The 22,134-nt window shown below is 50.6% G+C and overlaps 1 protein-coding gene across 4 annotated transcripts in view; it reads left to right on the forward strand.

Annotated features, from left to right (window-relative positions):
* The window catches only part of PODXL (podocalyxin like), a 46,581-nt gene that overhangs the window by 11,257 nt on the left and 13,190 nt on the right, over positions 1-22,134 (forward strand). For all 4 annotated transcript variants that reach the window (XM_076347030.1, XM_076347119.1, XM_076347203.1 and 1 more), the window contains exons 2-3: positions 18,396-19,214; positions 21,419-21,573. In XM_076347030.1, coding sequence (XP_076203145.1) covers positions 18,396-19,214; positions 21,419-21,573 — 974 coding nt within the window. The remainder of the gene's footprint in view (positions 1-18,395; positions 19,215-21,418; positions 21,574-22,134) is intronic.

The following is a 22,134-nucleotide window of genomic DNA, read 5'->3' on the forward strand; positions in this document are numbered from 1 at the left end:
GGTGGATGCACTAACATCATTCACACCCTGGGCCAGATCCTGCAGCCCTCACTCTGTGTTTCATCAGGCCAAGTCCCTCTCAGGCTGTTGCGGGGAGCAATATCCCAGGATGGCCATGCCCCAGAGAAGCTCTGCCTCGGGGAACAGTTCTCAAAGTCTGGCCTATAATTTACCATCTCACCCAAACCCCCTTTTTCTGTGAGGTTTTGCAACAAGGAGAAGGTCGATAGCGGATGGGGTGGTGTTAAGCAATTCCTAATGAGGGCAAGGATGGCCAATACAACCACCACTGTGGGCTGCACAACCAAGCCACGAAGCTTGTCACCCACCACCGTCCACGTTCCCCATGTCAGTGTTCCTCCAAATCATGGCTTCAGCTGCTGGGGGATGATTTAGAGCAGCCAAATTGGGAAAAAAAGCTTTTCTTTCGGCAAAGGAAGTGACACAACAAGAAGAAGAGGGGACTGGTGGGGGGGGGGGTGGTGAAAAGTGGGCACATAAGGTTGGGTTGGCAGCAAGAGAAGTAGGGGACCTCATGGTCAACATGTACTTTGTACGGTCCTTTACGAATGCCCTTATGAAGGGCTAGGGAGGGAAATTCAGAAGTCCAAACTGATGGGCTGATAAAGGAAAGAGCTGGGGTTTTTTGTTTAAAAAAAAAAAAAATCCACCTCTTTTGTGTTCCCACCTATGAAGCCTGGCCACAGGTAGTTGACAGCTGCGTAGGGTAAAGTTTTGGGGGTTTCAAAGGGCTTTCGGTGGCACAGCCAGCCCCCGTGGGAGCAGGGCTCTCCTTCCCCTGATGACATTAGAAATGGAGATTACGGTGTCTCATCAGCATCTCTGATGGAGGAAAAGTGACTCGGCCCCGTCAGCAGCTCCTGCTCCTGCAGGATCCTCTGCACACACTCCCCGGCCAGTGCAGAAGCTCCCGTCATTGCAGGACACGGTGTGAACAACTGGATAGGCATCAGGATGGGTGCGGAGCCCCAGCACGGTACTTACCGGTGGGAAAGTGGGGGGCAACCACGGAGAGCTGGTGCATTTTGGACAAGACCCAAAGCCAAGCTCTGGCATGGTGGTTGCTGAAGTCCCGCTGCATACGGCTCTCTGTATCTCCGCTGTGGTCTCACGCAGAAAAATCCCGCTAACAGTCCTGGTAAAAACCTGCAAAAAGTCCCCCTGGAAAAAAATGTCAGGAAACCACCAAAAGAAGAAGCCGCATGTGCCTTGCGGATTTGATGAGAAATACTTGGGGGACAGCCATGCCAAAGGAATGCCGGCTATTTCGGGGCCGTATTTGTGTTTGAGCTGGAGGATGAGGGTTGCAGCTCTCCGCTTTGTCTTCCGTGAGAGCGTTTTGCGTGTCTGGCGGGACCGCTCCAGTCTGATTAGGAAGGGGCTCGCCCAGGGGGGTGGCAGCGATGCAGGGATGTAAGCTGCTTTCCCCAGGAGCAGGCGCTGGGGGCTGCCCGAGCTGGTGAACACAGCCCAGCTGGCCTTTTAGGGAGGGTTTCCTTATAATCCAGCTCAGTAGCAGTTTTGGGGCAGGGATTTATCTCTGTCTTGGCCCGGAAAATTGGTACCCCGAGGTGCTGGAAGAAAGGGACTGATAGTGCGGATGGGCGAGTGGGACCAGGGCTAGGAAACCTCTGCAGGCGAATTGGCTTCGAAGCTGGTTTTTGGAGAGCGCTTTTAGGATCGCACTTTATTTAGTTAGTTATTTACTCCCATCCTGAAGGCTGACGCTCATCGCAGTGGGGAGCTTGGGGAAGGGAAGGGTAAGAAAAGTGCAGCCTGTTTCTGCAAGGATTTCGGCTCGGTCTGAGCAGAGGCATGCACCCCATCGAGGGACAGGAGAGAGCAAGAGCAAATGCTCACAGCCTGCCTCTGAAGTAGGTAAAGGTATTCCTGCCGCAGGAATTTATTTCACAGAGGCAGAGAAAGACCCTCAGATCTCTCAGCTCCTGTTTTAAGCAACAAGACTGCTCTTTGCTGAGATGGACAGATGTGTGTGAGGTGCCTGTGGGCAGATTTCCCATATTTCTCCCCCAAAAAGGCAGGGAACGGCTTGCTATAGCAACCTGGTGCCACCTGGACCTCACAGGACTTGCCGAAGTCAAAGGGTTACAAATTGTCCCAGCCCTGTTCAATCCATGGCTGTTGCCATGAAACTACCAAGAGTGGGGAAAGGAGGAGCCCTCTCCTTGATAATGGAGATTAGGAATAATGCATTTGTTTCATAGCAATCAATAGCAGCTTTTGGATCTGGTTGGATCAGGATTTGAGCCAGCTTCCCAGGGGTGAGAGTCTGTGTGTGCCTGCAGCAGCGCGGTGCCGAACGTCCTGGTGCTGTAACTCATCTCCGTCGCAGGTGCATTCAGCCCTCCATGCATCTGGGCTGTTTGCAAGATGGGGATTTGCTCCACTTCTTGCTTTTTTCCAACACGGTTCTGCTCCCGTTTGGGAGAGCTGGTTCAAATCCTGCAGCAGCAAAGGACTTGGCCATCTGCTGTGTCCATAGCCTCAAAATGCAACGCCTGGCTTTCAGCATGCGTGCCCTATTTATTTGGCCGCTGTGGTGCGCAGAAGCTTGCTGGGCGAAGGACCTAGCTCTCTTGTTTTGCATCGTTTGAGCATTTCAGCCTCTCATCTGAGACACTGTGACCCACATAGAGAGGTCTGGGTACTGGAGGGAACCGGTGATGGACAAGCGGAGATGCTCATGTGCTAAGCGACCCCAGCTAACAGGGGCCAGGAGCACACTTGCACCAGAGAGCGGTGTCTGGAGTAGATAGGCTTGCTAGTTATTAATTATTTAAAGCAATACAACAATCAATTACTGAGAGTTATCAATAAGCATTGCTAAAAGTCACCGTTTGCTTTTGATGCCTCAGCTCCTTCTTGCCTCCACGGTCAGCAGGCTCAGGGCTTGATTTCTGAGAGCTGCCCTGACCGGAGTGAAGGAGCATTTTGCCCAGATAATAATTTCTAGAGACGTCTGGATGAGAGCGGGCTCAGGGCAACAGGAGGGTCTTTTTGCACATCTGATGGTGCTTCTCCGAATGTGGATTTGAAGTCCGTGTGGGGATTTTTCAGTTGTCTCTTCTGCCTTTCTATAATCAGGGATGCTGGTTTTCTTGTATCTCATAAAATAGGGTCGTTTTTGCAGCAAAGTCATGCTTTGATTTGGCAGTGATCACTTGCAAACATGACAGGGCTGTTCGCGTAGCTGCAGTCTTCACCAGTGCAGCACACCCCAAACCTGGGGCTGCATTTGCTCTCCCTCACCCCCCCATACCTATCCTTCAGCTGCAGGATTACAACCAGCAGCACCCACTGAATCCCAGTTCAGTGCCCTCTCCCTCACGCTCCTCTGCTCTGCTGATGGCTTTCTGCGGGTCCCATCACAGACCCAACCTGCACTCCCTGCCCTCTCCTCCCGTCTCCAACTCCGCCGCCACTCCAGCTCAGTTTTCTAAAGGAAATGTCCAAGCTGATGTGTCAGAGTTTTCACTGCTGAGCCAAAAGCAGGATCCGGCCTCCGCCGTCCTGGGATCAGAGTAATTTGGATATTATCATGAAGCCCAGCCCCACGCCCCCCTTCCTGCGCCCAGAGCTGCTGGTCACCTCTCTGGGTCCCTTCCAAGGTGGGAGCCCAGCGTGGGGTTTGCAGACCTGCCGGCCTCTCTTAGGAGAAGGAGGAGGATGATTAACAGCAGGGAGGGGATGCAGCTCCTTCTTCCTTCCTGCTTCCTTTGCTCCCTTCCCCTGCCCTGCCATGGCCTGCCCTGCGGCACGACGGCCAGACACTGCCCTGGAGAGAAGGGTTTCAGTGGCAGGGAGATGTCAGTGAAGCCCTGAGCTCAAAAGGTGACATGGGCAGGGGTTTTTTTCCACCCAAATCACCCGGAGTGTATCCTTTCCATTAGATGCCATTTAGCATTTTCCTCCCTAACCAGTGAGTCTCTTCATGCTCAAACCCACTACCTGGACCTACCTGTCCAGGGAACAGATGCTGAGTTTTTGGGGAGCTGAATATGATCACCATTGCGTGCTATATCTGTATTATATTATATTTTTTTCTGGAATTTCTCAGCACGCAAACATACCATTAAAACCTACCACAGCCTGCTTGCACTGAGCGCAAAGCGCTGCGTCCCCGACCCGGCGACATCCCACAACTTCCCATGCTCTTCTGCTCAGCTGTAACCACGCAGGAATCCCACTCCTTGCTGGGCTGCTGGGTGGACAACATTGTTCCCCTATTGAGTCATAACAATGAGGTCATTGGGCTGGAAAGACAATGTCATTCAGCAGCCAAGAACCCAGCTGGCTGGTCCCGGTTGTGTCTCATCTCCTATGACAAAACCACATTTAATTGAGTAATTAAAGCCACTGCAGGCTCCATCTTGGAAGGGGTGACCAAAATGTGCATTGTTTTTCGTCAGCATTAAGTCAGGCCAGTTGGCCGACTAATAAGGGAGACCCTTCTTCCTTCTCCACCTTGCTACATGCTGTGTAGGCCTTAATTCCTGGTCCTAGCAATGGAAAAAACATCTTGGAGGTGTGCCACCATATGTTTCAGAGCAAGCTAACTGCTTGAATGAGAATCCAAGGACCTCAAGAGAGGCCACCCAAAGCCCACTCTGCTCCAACATGATCCAGCTCAAACCACTTTGGGATGGCCTCTCTGCATTACCATCCCACCTTTTGTTGGACACTCAATATTTTGGGTTCCCAGCTGCCACAGGAGTTTGACCTTGCACCTAAACCTATGGCATTGGGGTGCTCCTATACCCTGTATACCCTACAAGGACAATTTGCTAGGCCCACACACCCGGTGGATGGGCCGGCTTCAGCCCAGGAGTGGCTGTGGACCAGGGGCGTTTTTCTTCTCATTTATGGGTCATCTTTCCCTTTATGCACCTTTCGGGTGGTGGAGGCAGGGTGCCTGCAGGGTAGGCAGAAAGCAGGGAAATGTCCAAGCAGTGGCAAGCTATGTGTCCACAGTAAATCTCTGCTTCCCTCAAGTGAGTGCTCCTGCAGTGTCGGGACCTTCACTGCCCTCTGAATGAAGATGTTTTGAGCCCTGAGACCAGTGGGCACTTCTGCTCTCCACGTTTCGTGCTCTTATTGCCATTCTGAATAAGATCATCCTGTAAATAGTAAATAAATGTGCCCTAAGGGACTTCTCAGGATAAATGCTGTTCAGTGCTGCTAGGTTGCCGTTTCCATTAAACCCTCGATTTTTTTCCTGCCCACAATGTGATTGTCTTAAATCAGATTTATCTTTTTTTTGCTGCCCAGGCCCAGCTGAGCAGGAACGCTGTGTGTGTGTTTACCGCGGCTGGTGTCCCAGCCCTAAAGCACAGCAGCCGCTTCTTTTGAAGAACATACAAAGCAAGGAAGAGGAGCAATTGTTTGGGAGGAAGTTGAACCATAATGTAATAGACTCTCGTGGGGATTACTATTAGTAATTATTTGTATTGCTCTGGCACCTAACCAAGGTTGGGGCCCCGGCTAGCAAGGTGTTGGACCAGCCCGTAAATGAAGAGAGCTCCTCTATCCGAAATCTATCTGCTCTTGCATGTAGAGACGGGGGAAATTGAGGCAGGGAGAGGTTAAGAAATGTAACCAGGGCTGTTTCAGAGGGTTGTGGCTGAGCAAAGATGGGAGCCAGTGCATAGTCCTTGCAAGAGCATCCTTCCTCTCTGGGGGGAAATAGTTAAGGCTCCTCTACTTGTGCTGCTCACAGATACATGTAAGAGGCCACTGGGTAATAAATATGCCGTGCTGGAGAATCCTGCGCTAGGACAGCACTGGAAAAGGTTAGCTCTCACTGTTTGTGCCTTTCATCGGTGATTCCTGTGATCATGTGTATTATTTTAAGGAGGGGAAGAGCAGGAGCTGTTGAAGAACAGAAGTTCTTCAGTTGGAAACTGAGTCCCAGTGCTCTTGAAAAACAAAATAAAACAAAAAAAAAAAGTTAAAATGGATATTCTTTTTCTGTAAAACTGACTGTTTCAGGAGAGTTAAATAATGAGGCAATTATGAATTTGCCAACAATAGAAGTTGATCAGATTACACAGCCTGTAAAGCCAGATCGTCACTGGAGCCATTTGGTGGGAAAGAAACTCTGTGCCAGACAGTCTTTAAATAGTTTTGAATAGGAGGGAGGGTTAGCTGTGTCCTTCCCTTCCTAGGCTCTCCCCACCTAAAGAATAGCACCGAGCCTCCTGCCAAGTCCGCCGTGTCCAGTCAATGCCCGAAGGCTCAACTCGCATGCACAGCTATGTAAATATATGTAGGTGCATACGTACATGCATGTGTGTATATATAGAGCTCCGAATTATCCGGGAAGACCCCACCCTGAGGGAGGTGTGGGTGGGGAGCCAAGGAAAAAAAGGTGGGACCCGAAATAGCACCGACACACAAAGGATCCCAAGGAAATGTGGAGCCCTCCTCGCGGTGTTAACAGGAAATCTCCGGGCTGCTGGCTCGGTAACCCCGGCTAGCCAAGGTCATGGGGGACTGATCGCGGCAGAGGGACGGATCCTGCCACTCAGTTTGGCTCTTCTGCAAAAACACGGGGTGAGGGGCGTGCGGTGGCAGCTTTTATGTCGGTGAAGGTTTGCAGGTGTCCCAGACGTGCCTGCAGAGGAGCCTGTCCCCAGCACAGCCTGAATGAGCAGCAAAGCAGATGGCACTGGGGAGTGGGTATTTAACTAGGAATCACCCAAAATTTTACTTAGAGAGGCTGGGATGCTTGAGGAGGTCACCAGTGCCTCTTGGAGGTGGCTCCTACATCACTTGGCATCACTTGTGTCTTTAGCCACTTCACATCCCAGCACCTTTGAGTCTCGATGGACCAAAGATCACAGAATCATAGAATATCTCAAGTTGGAAGGGACCCATAAGGATCATCCAGTCCAAAATGTGTTCAGCTGGTTGTCTTTGGGTCCATCCTGGCTCGGTGGTGGGCGATGTATGGATGGGCTGGGGGAGGCAACGTGACTCACAACCCCAAAAAGGTTAAAAATAAAGTCACTGGCTGGAGGGTGTAAATTTGGGCTGACTCGTGACTCATTAAAGGTGCTGGGTGCACAAAGGAGGGTGAGGCTTTGGGTCTTATCGCCTCCTCGACATCGCTTTTCCGCTGGCCCTTTCTGCCCTCAGGGTGGGCAAGCATCCTCGAGCCCTGCCCTGAACATGGCCCCGCCGGGGGCTGGCAGCATCCCCACCGAAAGCCTCAGTGGCAGGAGCAGGCAGAGGCTGTTGCGGGAGGGCGATTCCTGCTGTAAATCTTCAGGGGATGTGGGGAGGAAAGGGAGGTGCAAGAAGCAGGGGACAACGCTTTTGCAACGCAAAGCGGCGGTGCTGTGTGCCAGCACAAACTGACCTTCCAGTCACCCGTCTCCACTTCATTTCCCCTTGCACCGGAGCTGCCTGTGACCAGGCTGAGGTCTCCTTATTCCTTCAGGTTTGGAGTCTCTCCTCTTGTTTTCTGCCCCTTAGGGCTGCAGCTTGGACCTCCTCCGTGCCGGGCCTCCAGCAAGTGTCGGCCTCCAGCTGAGGTTGGCATCCTCAATTTTGATGGCACAAGTTTGGGCGTTAGATCCATGCTGCTAATGCCAGCTTTAATGCCCCTCTGTGGTCTGGCTTTGTTGGGCTGTGAGGTCCCAGAGAAGCCAATAGTCCCTGTTTGGGTTTGGGGTTGACTCTTTCCCTTTAGGAAGAGCCCCTGCCACAAGAAGGGACATTTTTCCTCCGCTCCCCTTCCTCATTGAAAGAGTTAGTGTGATTCTTACAAAAAGTGGGGATTTTTTGGCTGCAAAACCTACCCACAGGAGATCTGCATGTTTGTCCCTTTGCGAGACCCTTGTGGCCCTCATCTCTCATGGATAGAGTCTAGACACATCGCCAATGCACGGCGCCTAACTTGAGTGACATTAGATGCGACAACTCTTCCCCAGTGCTGGCCAGCTGGCAGAGGTTCAGCCAGCAGGATGAGTAGCTCAGGGCCAACTCCTTCCCCGCATCGCTCAACATGAACCCAAGTATGAAACCAGCCAGATGGAGAGGAGAGCAAGGCGATGAATTCGGTCTCCCCGTCCCACCCAGCGAGGCTGCTTCTCGCTGTGGATAGGCAAGCCCACCTCGCCTCTCTGTCCGCTTGCCTATCCTGTCCTAGAAGACAGTGGACAGTGGATGGACCCCACTGCCTGCTGCACCGTGCACCCCACTCCCCAGTTCTGTGGTGTGGTCTGTCCGCTGTCTTCTTATTGTCCTGCCTTTCTCCGTGACAAAAACTGAGCAAATAGCAAAAGCTGCTGATGTGACATCAAATCTGACATCACTCAGAGCTTTCCATCTCCAGGAATCAGGAAAGGCCAACCTCAGCTGGGGAGGCAGGCGTGCCCCACCCCCGATGTTTGGTCAGTGTTGATGCCCAATGCGACATCTGGGGGCTTGTTTGTGTGGGGACCATCACCAGATTTCTCCTGTATTAACTTTCTTAAACTGCATCAGCTCCCCCTTGTCGGCTTTCAGAGCTAAGGAGACTTTAATTTGATTTAACCTACTTCATTTTGGCTAAACTAAATGAGGGCTGATTTAAAGCCGAACAAGAGTGGCCACCTGGTGGGTTGTGTGCACTTTGACTAATCCACTCTGAAATCATACCTTCTTTTAATTTTAGATTAATTTTCTTGAGTACCTCTCTGTAGACAAGCCATCAGGCTGAATAAAAATCATTCCTGTCTCAGGGGCTCATATTCTCACTCCTTCTGAAGTTGTCTGGAGTAGTCGTCCAGGAAAAGCCAGCAAGGGATGATTTGTCTTTCTGGGGTGAAAAGCATGAGGAGGAACTTCTGCTCTGTCTTGATGAATAGATCTGTCCCCCCAGCCATCCCTATGCACCAAGCGGCAGCTCTGGGCTGGAGAAAGGAGGTCAGGTCTCCAGGAGGGGCTGCTGTCATATGACAGTTCAGCCCTCAAGAGCAAACGGGTGGCTTTGGCCAAGCAGCTCTTAGCGTTGGCTTCTCTGAAGGTCTCCTTCCCACCACCTTGCTGCCAGCTTCATAGCTCCTTATTGCTGAAGTCAATTCGTGGGCCAACCTTCAACCCTCGCTGGAGAGAGGCGATGAAGCTGGGCAGTCTCCTCATGGAGTCAAGGTGGCATTGCCAATCTGGTAGTCTTAGTCTCTCGGTCTTTCCTGTGGACCTGAGATTCCTCTCCAAATTCAGACAAATCTAGGCTTTTAATCTATTTACTTTTTTTAAAAAACAAGCTTTTTTAGCACTCATGTTCGCAGACAAAAGCCTGGAAGAGTATCTTAAAGACTTGCAACATAGTAGTTCTAAAAGAAAACCCCCAAATGTTCTGTGTATAACAAAGTCGTGTGGTCTTATGGCATTCTTGTCATTTTCAGTGTCATTTTGATTCACGGCCGCTGTTTAGGGCCAGAGGTAGCTGGGCTTTACCTTGCTGCAGAGAGACTTCTGTGGCCCATTACTCAGTGTAAACCTTGAATTTCTTCCAAAGTCCCTGGGTGACTTTTGCCGAAACAGAGGGGTCTCAGTGCTAAACGTACCAGACATCATGTCCTTCAGACGATGGGAGATTGATGCTCGCTTGATACGGGAGTAGGCTGTACTGCCACAAATCTTGCTTCGAAGCAGCAAGGTCATCACGGGATAACTCCATGCTGATATCGTAAAGGAGGCAGGAGAAGGGCAGGAGCGTGACTACGCTCTGTGCTTTGGAGGGTCTGGTCGGGCTGGGACGTGCGGCTTTTTTGGCTCGTGCTCCCCGCGTTTCCGCTCCAGCAGCTCCGCTACCGTTTCCTGCACGACGGGGCGTTTCGGTTCGGGCTGCAGAGAGTTCCCCTGGTTCATTTTGCAGCCTGGGAAAGGTGCAAAGCTGGAGCCGGGTCCCTCACAAATCCCCTCAACCCCCGGTGGAAAGAGGATGTTTCCAGCCTCGGTGATGAAAAACGTCTGGGGGTGGCGTGGACAGAGGTGTGCATGTGTCTGTGTGTCTTTGCCTCCTTGGCAACCCCGTGTGAAGGATTTCGGAGCCTTAGTTTTCCGCATTGGTCTTCCAGTCTCCTTTTGATTATTTTTTCGTCTTTCTCTTCGCTTCTTGGATAGCTACCGACTTTCCATGGGAACAGTCGTGGTGACACATTCCTGAATAGGATGTCCTGTGTTTACCGTAAGAGAGGCTGGACTGGTGCTTCCTCCCACCACTGGCACCCCTCGCCTCTGGCTGGAGCTGGCCACGGGATGGAGCACTGCCTGGGATGGACCAGTTGGGTCCATTTGGGTGAAAGATGCCTCTGATCACAATTTTCTGGCAATGACCAGTCTTCGTGGAGAAATTCAGGAGACGTCCAAGCGTGGCATGGAAGACAATTCAGCGACAATGTTTTTGAGAAGATGGGAGCGAGGAGGGCTGAGATACTTCTCAGCTCCCTCAAATCCACTGTCTGGTCATTAATTAGTACAGCAAATGAAGCCATTTTTTAGAGGGTTTAGAGGGACCAAGGGAGCGAGGAGGAGATGTGTCAGGGCCGCAGGGGAAGAGGAGCGTGTCCAAGTGGGGAGACGTGCCTTGGGATGGTTATTTTTAATATTTGTCATACTTCCAAATGAAACAGCAGACAAGCTGAGCTGGCTCAAATACTTGCAGAAAGAGCTGATGGGGAATTTGTTAATGAAGCAGGTTTCTCATCAGAAAATGCCAGTTCATCAGAACCTGGATTTCGGGGATGTGTGTTGCAGTCCTGGCAGGAAAGGCATCTCAGGCTGCGGATGGGTTTCTTGGTCAAAACCAAGGAGATTTAAAGGCTGTTGTGTGAATAAAATAAAGTGAGGCAGATCTAACAAGAGGGACGGAGCAGCCAAAGCTCGCACGAGGTTTGGTTCAAGTCCTGCTCTCTGAGATTCAGGGTTACTGCCGCTGGGTAAAATAGGGACAACTTAAAATTTTCCCAGGTCTGAATTAAAGCAGAGAGGCTTTTGGCCACTGTAGGGATGTGAGTGACTGCAAAGTCCTGCAGACTGATAAAGGGTCCTCAGGATGATGCTAAGGTGCTACAGGGACGTGCCCCAAACCTCCAGCCGAGAGGTGTCTCCAAGGCTGGCAGTGCAGCCATGCAGAAGGAAGCCCTGGATGCTCCTCTCCATCTGGAGATGGAGCAAAACCCCTCAGGGCTTGACGCACACCCATTTTTTCCCCCCCACGTCCAGCCAGTAAGGGCTTATTGGGTAAGTCCTTCAGGACAGAGGCTGCAGCTGCCAGTTCATTTCATTTGACAGCAGAGAAGAGGACACTTGTCAGTATTATTGCCTTGATTTCGCTGTCACTTGCATGCAAGATCTAAACAGCACCGATCTGAAGGGTCTTTCCAATAGAGCCTTTTCATAGCAGGGTAAAGGAGGTTCCCTGCTAAAAACAAGCCTGGTGGCTTTAAATCAGAGTCCAGACATACTCGTTTCCTTCCCGAGCGATACTGTAGCACTAATTAGATCCAGCCATTAGGTCTCATCTTAAATATTTTGCAGTGCAATTCTATCAAGACTTCTGCAGCAGCTTTTATTCTGGCAGAGTTTTGGAGAGGATAGGCATCCCTGCACTGGATAATTGGACTGATGGATTAGAGTCTGAAAATGCTCTGGCAGCGGCTGTTGGACCTTTCCCCATCTTCTCACCCGGGAAGCCAAGTTGGTCTTTGGCCTGGGTGAAACCATTTCATAATGTTGATGGTGAGACCGGCAGCGAAGGGTGGTGATGCCGGTTTGGAAGTGTATCATCTTCTGACGTGGAGAGTGCCTCTTCGCAAGGGCGAAGGGTGGCGTGCACGCTAACAGCATCCTCGTGCCACATCCCTCACCAAAATCTCGGCAGGTAGCTAGGGAGGATGGTGCTGTTTGGAACCCATCTTTCCCTAAGCAGATGGAAGGAACAGAGCCTCTACACAGGCAAAATTTAAAAACCCTGTGAGGTCATCATTTGCACTGGTAGCCCAGCTTAGTTCCAGGATAAATAACGCCGTTCTGTGATATTCTGCCAATCTGATCGCTCTCACAGTTTTAAAAGGAGGTGACAAATTTCCTGTCCTCTGCAGCGACTGGTCTCTGCTCCGGCTCAGACACAGCTGCATTGCAGCGGGTGGATAAAACCCTCCTTTTGCCCAGGAGCCTCTTGCGATGCAAAGAAAAGACCAGGAGCCTCCTCACTCGCTTTGGCACACGCTTTCCCCTAGCGAAGGCCACCCCTGGAGCCTCAGCCCCTGCTTTCCCTTCGACAAATTCAACCCGTTCCCCCTGTTTAATCAGGAAAAGCTGCAAAAAGGGGAGGCAAATAAGAACTTCCTCAGGCCTGGCTCACATCCCTTCCCCTTTCCTGGGTTGCTCGGGCTCCTTGGCTTTCTCATCCCGCCTTGGGAGGAGCAGGAGCCGGCTGGCGTAAGGCTCCAGGCCAGGCTCAGCCCGCCGGCGTGGGGTGTGTCACCCACCATTTCCTAAGTTATTCTTTTGTGTTTCCTTTTCTCACTATTAATAGATTTTCAGCCAATCTGAGCTGTTTCAACAAGGTGGCCGGGGCAGGGGGGAGGCGTTACCAAAATAGGAAGCGGGAAGCTGTTGAGGAGGGAATTAATCAGAGGAGCTGCGTGGAGAGGTGGTGGCTTCGGGTGGGCTGATGGGAGGAGGGACGGGACATGTCCTTTCACTTTGCCTTTTGTGCCGGTTTGCTTCTCTTTTTGTGCTCCAAGCTGTGACCTTTCCAAACAAGCTACTCCCCCCCGAGCATCTCCCCACGCATCTGCGAGGTTACAACCAGAGCATCACTTCATGGCATGGCTGGTGGTGGTGCACAGCGGCTGAAAATTGTGGCCCTTGACTGATACTGCGAGGAGCTGCATCGGCACAAACCAGCACGCCTTCCCTTTTACATTTGGGGTGGCTTTTCACATCCCAGCAGCTCCTGACCAGAGCGATCCCGCACCGGCCGTGTCCAGGAGCACCCACAGCAGTGGGGACTGACAGTGGCACTTCCAGCCTCCCAAATATTGCTCACTGGGGGCCAAACAAGCCCATCTTGGTAGCTAGCAATAAGGGAAAGTTCTCTCCCCTCCGGGGTTGTCCCCATGGCGGAGACGCCGTATCGCAGGCACGGTCATGGGATACACATATCCGGAAATGAAATCCTGTTTTTGCAGCGGACTCATTTCCTCCGGGCTGTTTGGCTGCCTTGCACACGAATGCGTGCGTGGAGGGCTTGCACCCTCCTCCTGAGGGTCTACCCCGCGCCCAGCACAGAAGTGCAAGGGTTTGGGGTTTTCTGAGCGATAGGTGCGAGAGGAGAGGTGCAGGCCAAAGCATTAGACTCGCTGCAACCAGCGCTGTCAAAGTACACCGGTAGCTGCTGTATTACTCTCATTTTCCTTAAAATGAGGAATTGATGACGGTCCAAAAAGTGAAATCAAGTAAGTGGCCTTGCTGTGCCAAAAGGCAGCCAGGAAGGTCAGGGGCAGGTAGTTTTTTTCTGCCTTCTGGAAAACAGGGTGAGGGACTCTGGCTGAAACTCAAGTGAACTTTCTTTTGGAAAGGATCTCCTCCTGGTAAGGGGAGTGATAGCTTAGAGGACCTCTCCTCCATACCCCTTCTCTCTCATAGCATGCGTTAAATCCTTTTATCTCCAGGGCTCACGGCGTGAAAGGGTCATTTGTTTCCTGCAAAAGGATGTACTGTATCTTTTGTGAGTAATTTTCATGCTAAAGGGGCACGGAACGTAATCCTGTCCTGTCTGGCTGTTATTACCACCAGTCTGTGGTTACAGGGGTTTTCTCCTCCTTCGACCAGATCCTTTTCGCTTCTTCTGTTGAGGACAGTCGTCAGGCAATATTGGCTACCAGCCCAGGCAAACAGGGGCTCATTACCAGTTATTACCCCCCAGGTCCGCCACCGAGATTTGGCATGGGTGGCCAGTTAGGGAGGAAGAGAGAAAAAAATAGTTCTCTGGCTTTTGAAAGAGATATAGCACATGTGGAAGGAAAACGGTGACTCCTGGGCTTGCGGTGCTCTCGCTGTTTGTTCTGTTTTGGAATTAAGTATTTGCTAGGCTTCTGAAACTGAGAGCAATGAGTTTGCGTAAGCCAGGTCTTCTGCGGGCGATGAACCTGCAAGACACCAAAAAAATGCAATTTGTTTTTCCCCGGTCTAAATAAAATACATTTTTTTCCCAATGCTGCAGTGAGACAGAGTCCCTGGACAAACAACTAATATTAAGCCCGGAGCAATAAAACTGCAGAAAGGTGTGCAGCCCCGCGACTGCAGCAGCACCTGGCTGCTTGTGCAACAGCGGTGAGAAAACAGTTTAGTTTAATGCCACTGGAGAGAGAAGGTAATTTTCGCTGACAGATGGGTGCCCAAAAATCCGCAGGACAGGTGGGGATGGAGAGGGGTACCGATCCTCCGTGGAAGGAGGATCTCACCCAGCCGTAGCCGCGCTGCTCGCCGCTGGTGTGTTATGGGTCTGGCCCGCGGTGGTGCACCTTGTCTTGAAGAGTGTCAAGTTTGCAACCTGCCTGGATTTCTGCTTCCCCGTGGCCATCTCCGTGGCTGCTGTTCACCACAGCCATTGCATTTCAGCCAGCAACAATAATTCTTCAAAATAGTCTGCTTTGAGACAAGCAAGCTGTGGAAGAAGAAAGGGGGAAAGGGAAAATTTGGTAGCAGCCCAGCTGAGCTGGGGTGGAGGTTATTAAAGAAATGTCACCTTCAGATCAAGTTTGGGACGGGAGATCTTTTGCAAAGGGCTTCCCAGTGGCCCCATCCAGCCCGATACAGCAGGAGCGGGTTTGTAGGGAGGAAATGGTGTGGTGAAGTGTTTTCTGGCTCATATATCATTTGTGTTGCCACTTACCAAAGGAGTGCAGGTCATTAGCCACCAAAGGAGAGTGATTTCTACCTCTGTGGCACCTAGCATCGCCTGACCTCAGCCAGGCCCATGTAGTAGGATGGATAGTGTCCTACCTGCCCGCATGGTCAGCACCCGTTGAATGAATCCATCCATCCATCCATCCACCCACCCACCCACCCATCCCCCTGCATGGTGGCTCACCACTTCCAAGCAGGAGTGTGCTGGCTCCTCAAGTTGTTTGAGCCCACTTAAATCATAGAATCATAGAATCATAGAATGGTTTGGGTTGGAAGGGACCTTTAAAGGTCATCTAGTCCAACCCCCCTGCCGTGGGCAGGGACATCTTCAACTAGAGCAGGTTGCTCAGAGCCTCGTCCAGCCTGACCTTGCATGTTTCTATTCATGACTGGTCCTGGCTTAATGAGGAAGAAGAAATTGATCTTTTAACATCTCTTGACCTTAGCAGGAGAGGAGCACTAAGAGTGGATGCAGAGATACGGAAAGATAAAATACTCGTAAGCTCTGTGGGCATCAACTTGAGTCTTGGTTCTTCTCCCAGTCGCTTTTTTGGGCTGTGTCACCCTGTGTCCCTTGAAAGAGGCCTTACTGCCACCCCAGCCAGGGCAAGCCTGGAGGATCACACCAGCTTTCTCCATCAGCAGAGCAAGCCCTTGCTTTGGGCTTTTTCCCCCCAATTTTTGCTAAAAGTGGCAAAAAACTTAGCTGCAGCTCCCCGGGGTGGGACGGGAAAGTGCTGGGGCAGGGATGCTGGTTTCTTGGCTCGCGGGGTCCCGGCTGGCCACCGGGGCTGGCCCAGAGCCAAAGCGTGGGCCTGCCCCTTTCTCTTTTGGACCGAGTTGAACTGAATTGTCTTTTCTACCTCTCCTTTGGTGCGTGTTTGCTTCCTGCCTCTCTGGGACGGGGCCCGGGCACGAAAAGGAAGCGAGAGCAGTGGGGGATTTCCTCCGCCTTCCTTCCAACCCTTTCTTTATTTACCTCTCTTTTGTCTTGTTTCTACCTTTAGGGGTTGGTTGTTGTTTTTTTACCTCCCTTGTTGTCAAAACCCCCGTCAAACTTTTACAGCCCTATTTATGGGATAGACCCATTTTGTGGCTAACTGGATGAAAACTGCCTGCTATCTTTTGCACCTGGGTTTCATCTGCTAGGTGCCCGTGCCTGTGTTTTGCTTCCTTACCTCTGCTGCTGCTGCAGACAGTGGTCAGTCTATAGGAAATATGACTTGTCTCCACAAAAGCTCTTTTCCTGCAGATGTAGTGTTGCAGCCTCCCCATCCCAAATCCGACTCCCCAGGTCCTGCCTCAAACATACCTCCACACCCCCCTGGGGTCCTGGTGTGGTGGGGTTAGATTTCCCCAGCGATATGAGTCTCAGAAGCTCAAGCTTTCATCAGATCTTTGAAGCACAACCAGTGCTAATAAACAGGCTCTGTAAGAGAAAATACTTTGCCAGTATGCCAGCACGGAGGAACAAAGCAGATCTCTGGAGAGCAGCATTAGGATATGGCTAAAGTTCAAACCTTGGATGCGTGACTCCTGTTTTGGAGGGTTGGAAATAATATACAAGTGCCTCATGGGGCAAAAAAATGGCCCTTTTCTGCACGGTCGTCAAATGGAAGAACCCACCCCAAATCAGGTTGTTGTCTTGATTCCAGACAGATCCACGGATGAAGTGGCTCAGTGCAGCCCGCAGTTCCTGAAAGGTGAAAAATTGGTCGAACCTTTCCTGGGGTGAATTTGAGCAAGAGCCCAGAGCTGGTGGTTACCATGTGCAGTGGGGGGAAATTGTCTCTGTGGCAATTGATGGAGCTCCTGCAGTGATTACAAACAGACAAACGGACCCAAATTTTTATATCCAGTCCGGTAGCGAATATAACATGTTTTAGCATTGCGGGATGTTGCAATCTTTTGTCAGGCAAGCTGTCCTTCAGCTGCATCCCTGACTCACAAACAGCTTCCTAATTTGAAAATTTAAAGTATTCTTCAGAAACCAACTGCAGACCTCCTTATGTACGATAATGTGAGATAACTGAGCAATGGAAAACCCTCTTTGCTTTGAGACCGAGCTTTTTTCCCACTTAGGTAATGTCAGCTCTCAGTGAAATACTTCATGGATTTCCTCAAAAACAAATAAGCCATGATAAAAGTAGCATTTCTATGTGATGTACAAATGCAGGGTAAAGACCATGGAAAAACACATGGGAATTTCATGGTTCAGGTGGTGGCGTTAAGGATTTGCGTGGTACGTGTAGGTGGAGCCCTTCGTTTTCCTGGCTTGCTTCTCCTTTTCCTAAATGCCTCCTTCGATTTTTTTTTAAGATTTTCCTTTGAAAGTGAACACTGACTTCAAACATTTTTATGTGACTTTCTCAGGCTTTTCAGAATAGTAAAATAATCAGCTAAACAAGTATGTGATCCTAGATTGGTGATAACATTTGCAATGGGCAGCTGAACTGAACATCCTTAGAATTAAAATAATGCAGTTCCAAGTAAATGCTTTTTGTATTTACTTCCAAACTCTGTCCAGTGTTGACCCATTCTTTCAGAGCAAGTAGAATAAATATTGTTCCCGCAGATCACCCAACTGGGAATTTCAGTGTGTATAAATTTTCACAGAATCATAGAATCATAGAATGGTTTGGGTTGGAAGGGACCTTTGAAGATCATCTAGTCCAGCCCCCCTGCTGTGGGCAGGGACATCTTCAACTAGAGCAGGTTGCTCAGAGCCCCATCCAGCCTGACCTTGAACACTTCCAGGGATGGGGCACCCACCACCTCTCTGGGCAACCTGTGCCAGTGCCTCACTACCCTCAATGGTTTGACTCTGTGGATTCAAGCGAGAGCGCCTATTTTATGATGTTTTTATAGCAATTATTATCTGCGTTTGGGAGGGAAAAAACCCTATGTTGAAACGTGAGCAATTAAAGAAACAAAGCTTGAGCTTGCAAAAAGAATATAACTTTCAGAATAGTCAGAAGTGTCACCGTATTTATCTGAGGCTCCTCACCACTTCAGGGATGTGAGAGACCCTCGTAACGGGGTTGCACAAACAGCATTCGGCACATCCCTTGGCTGCTCCCTTACAAGGGCTGGACGTACTTTATTTCGGGAATGACTTGCAGTGTTCTACACGGGAGCTGGTGCACCTCCCATCTGAGGGAGGCCTGCCTTCTGGGAACCAGCAGGTCTTGCCCTCCTGCTCACCCTCCAACCCCTTTGAAGTCCTGTGAGCTTGACTTCTCCTTCTCCTCTGCTCTGCTTTCTGCTTGACACGGCGATACCAGAATGCGGCATTTGGTATGAGTTTAGAGAGCATGAGACAAGCCCTGAGCGAATGACTCATGGTTTCTGGTCAGCATTTATTTCTACAAATACCTGTTCAGGGTGGAAACCAAGGGTAGTTTCCTTCGTTCAAAGTTTATCTTGGCATTTTTACTTTTCCCTAGGTGTCAGCTCTCAGGATGTTACAAAGACAACTCCTGCAAGCCCAACAGAAAAAGGGCAGATCACCACAACTACAGACACCAGCAAGATGCAAGGGACCACCCCCACAAGCAAGCCAGAAAACCCACCATCCACCTCCACGTCGTCAGCTGCCACAGTTCAAGGGACCACCCCTACAAGCAAGCCAGGAAACCCACCGACCTCCACTGTGATATCACCCTCCACTGTTCAAGGGACCACCCCTACAAGCAGCCCGGGAAACTCATCACCCGCCCCCACGACATCGCCCCACCTGTCTCAGCAGGTCAGCTCTTCAACCAGCTCCGGAGCCTCAACAGCCACCCCTGATGCAACCTCCAGCGTGGGCCAGCAGAAGACCAGCCCTCCAGCCACCTTGGGAAGCTCGGCAGCCACCACTGCTGCAAGTCCTGTCCCCACACATGCGAGCAGCCCTCCAGCCACCCCAGAAGGTTTAGGGACTGCTGTCACATCCCCTCCCAGCGTGGAAGCTCAGGGAGGCCAGCCTTCGGACCAGTTGACCAGCACCGCTACGAGCACCGGAGTCCTAACGAGCAGCCTTCCCCCTGGGCTCAAGGACTACGGTATCTCTTCTGCCACAGCTGTCACCAAGCAGCCTCACTTTTCTCCCAGTTCTCCAGGCCAGGAACTGGCCTCTTCCACCAGACCTGGAAGCATTGACACTTCTGTTACCCCTTTTGATGGATCCGTCTCCCCCACCACTAGAAAAGCATCTCTGTCTTTACCACCTGGCAGCGTCAACAAGGTCTCAGAGGCAGCCACCACGCCGACTCTTGGAACAGGTACCAGAAGATGAGAACCTTGATTTCTCGGGTTGGGAGGCCCTTTTGTGGTCTTTCCCCTTGGCTACCCTAAACACTTCCTGTCATTATGGGGTGTCATCACCTTGTCTCGTTTTAGGACTTTCCAGCATAGTTGTCTCCATGACAACTGGGTGTTTAGGTCCCTGTTGTCATTGGTGGAGATCGAGTCAATGCAGTTAGTGAAATTCAAGGCATGAATCAACTGGCAAAGCGTAGACATCGGCTTTCAGATGGACCAAACTGTGCCTGAAGCACCATCAACTGCAATGACTCGATCTTCAGTGACTGCAAAAGGGAGCCAGCAGCGATGAGTTTGGAGGTGGAGACTGACATTGTAGGGTTGGTGAAACAGATTGACAGCACCCTGAATGCTGACTGTAGAAGATCCCTAGTATGGCTGACAGCTTAGCGAAGGCTGTCTGGGTATGCATACAAAATAAGCTTTAGATGACTAAGGAGATTTTGTGGCTGAACTCTGAGTCTACAACCTCTAAAGAGTCTAAGCTGTTAGGTAGGATATTCATCATTTCTGCGGGGAGTTTGGCTGCAGACTTCTGTCTAAGCAGCATTATGAGTGTCCATGTGGTGTTTAGGATCTTGCTGAACACCATTAATATGTTTTCTCTAGACCTCTGGAGCTTTATAGAGCCATGTTAGTTCATAAGTGTCCTGGTGAGGCACGGTCTAGGGTCCTCTTTGGCATTTTGTCTGGTAGTGTTTACGGTCAAGCAATCACACTGTGGGACTGTGAGGGCTCCATGGAGCCTTCCAGACTTGGGTGGGATTGTAGGTTCAGCTCACATCTGGCTCTGAATAAAAGCTGTGATGACACTGAAGCCCTTCATTATCTTCCTCTGGAAAAGGTTGTTCTTGACCCAATTTCCAGCTACCTGCAGTAGAGAAGCCATTCAAAAAACCATCTCCTTCCCCCTCAGCCTTCCAGCTCCCCTGTGCTGTCAGCATCACTAAATGGGCCGAGGTCTTAATGCAAGACCATCTTCACTGGCTTCATCCAAGTCATGTTTTGGGCATGTCAGCAGGCATTAGGAGGTGAAATGGGTGTCTTCATGAAGGATGTTTCTTTCCCCTCCTGCTCTGCAGGACTGTTCCCCATTAAAGGATGATATATGAAATTATGTTAATTCAAATTTGACCTCAAGCACTGAGCATGAAGAGGTTTTAAAAAACCTTTACATTTCATAAATAGGTGAGAGAATGCAAGAGAAACAGATGGCTTTGAAATTAATTCTCTCCTGGAGCCTTCAGAATGTGTCTGGGAGAGAAATATCCTTCACCTTTTCTGTGGAAGAGGCAGGAGTCCCAAAAGCAAACAGGCTGAGAACAAGATGTGGCATTTTAATTCTCTTTGTCGCCATTTAAAGATCAATTAGGAACCCAGGGATGGAGATCCATTTCTTCAAAAGGGTTTGGGGAGGCAGGAGGCTGTTATGCTCCTTGCACTACTCCCATTGCACAAGAAACTGTAGGGTGCTACAGACCTTAACAAAGGCGTCTGAGATGATCTCGGGTATCTGAGGCACCTGCATGGGACTGGTAGACGTGGGGCATGTGCCCTTCCAGAGTAGCAGGCAGGCAGGACACCCCCAGGCTGTCTCCCATAATACCAGGCGCTACTTGTAAGCACGTCACCCTGGGCTTCTTCCATAGCTGATGGAGAAGCAGTCAACAGAGGTTATGGCATTTCATCCCCTCCTAAGGGAGGTGGCTGCAGTTGTCAGTGCGATTGCACAATGAACTCCATTCACTGGGAGATCCTGGGTAGCCAGCTCAGATACAGTCTACCTCCGTTGTAGAAACCTCCACGGACAGCACCCCCGGTAAAGTAAAATGAGGGCCATCCCATCTACCCAGCAATACTCCTTTTTTAAGTGATGACCCAGCTACCAACGCACAGCCATCATGGCCTTTGGGTTCGTCTCTCCGGAACAGTCTGATGGGTTTCAGCAGCAGAAAATACCATCACAGTTAATTTAAAAAAAAAAAAAAAAAAAAAGGAAGAAGAAACCCAAAGCCTCTCCAAGCTTTGACACAGTGAGCTTCAAGGCAGGGTTAGGGCTGAAAACCTATTTTCAGCTGCTCACGAACGAACCTGTGTCAGCTGTATCCTCTATACTGTATCAGTGTCTCTCTGCTTGTTTTTTTCCTGTATATTGGGGACCCAGACCAGAGAAGCCATGACGCCAGCTCTGTGTCAACCAAACCTGCAAGTGCTGACCAGAGCCCTGCCAGCGCACAGCCATCAGCCCCGGTCCCGGGGGACCAGACGGCGAGCAGCAGTCCTGGCCACCAGCACCCTAACGCTTCTTTCCAAAATGAGGTAATGACGCCTACGGGAAGGTGGGCATTTCGTAGTGGTGTCTATTTATATTTAGCTGGCATCCCACGTACATGTAAAGCCTGCAGCCCTTCTTGCTGTGCGTGTCTGTGTCAGAGAGATCTGCCTTAGGAAAACACAAGGCAGCAAAATAATTCTAGATTAAACCCCTTTCTCCCATAGCTTTCTGGTGAAGAGACATGAAGGATGGAGGTGAAGAGGATTATGGTCTGGGTGCTGAACAGGGAAGAAGTGAAATTTGGGAAGAAGTGAAATTTGGGAAGAGAGGGGGAAGCATTATGGAGAGCAGAAGCTGCCTTGGGGCAGACTTGGACATGATGAGAGGGCAAAGACCACAATTCAGCGTCAACCGTTCATGGATGATATTAGCAGAAAATGGTTTGGGAGCATAGGGGCATCTCAAAACACAAGCCAGGATAACTGAAGTGCTGGGAAGGAGGGAAGGGGATCCTGTTTCGAGATGCTCGTCTTTTGTAGAGCAGGACCACACCATGGCCCACTGGCATGGATCTTCCTACTGCCTGAGCCAATTCCTGCTTTACC

Source organism: Aptenodytes patagonicus, chromosome 1 (assembly GCF_965638725.1).
Source record: "Aptenodytes patagonicus chromosome 1, bAptPat1.pri.cur, whole genome shotgun sequence".
NCBI classification, from domain to species: Eukaryota; Metazoa; Chordata; class Aves; order Sphenisciformes; family Spheniscidae; genus Aptenodytes; species Aptenodytes patagonicus.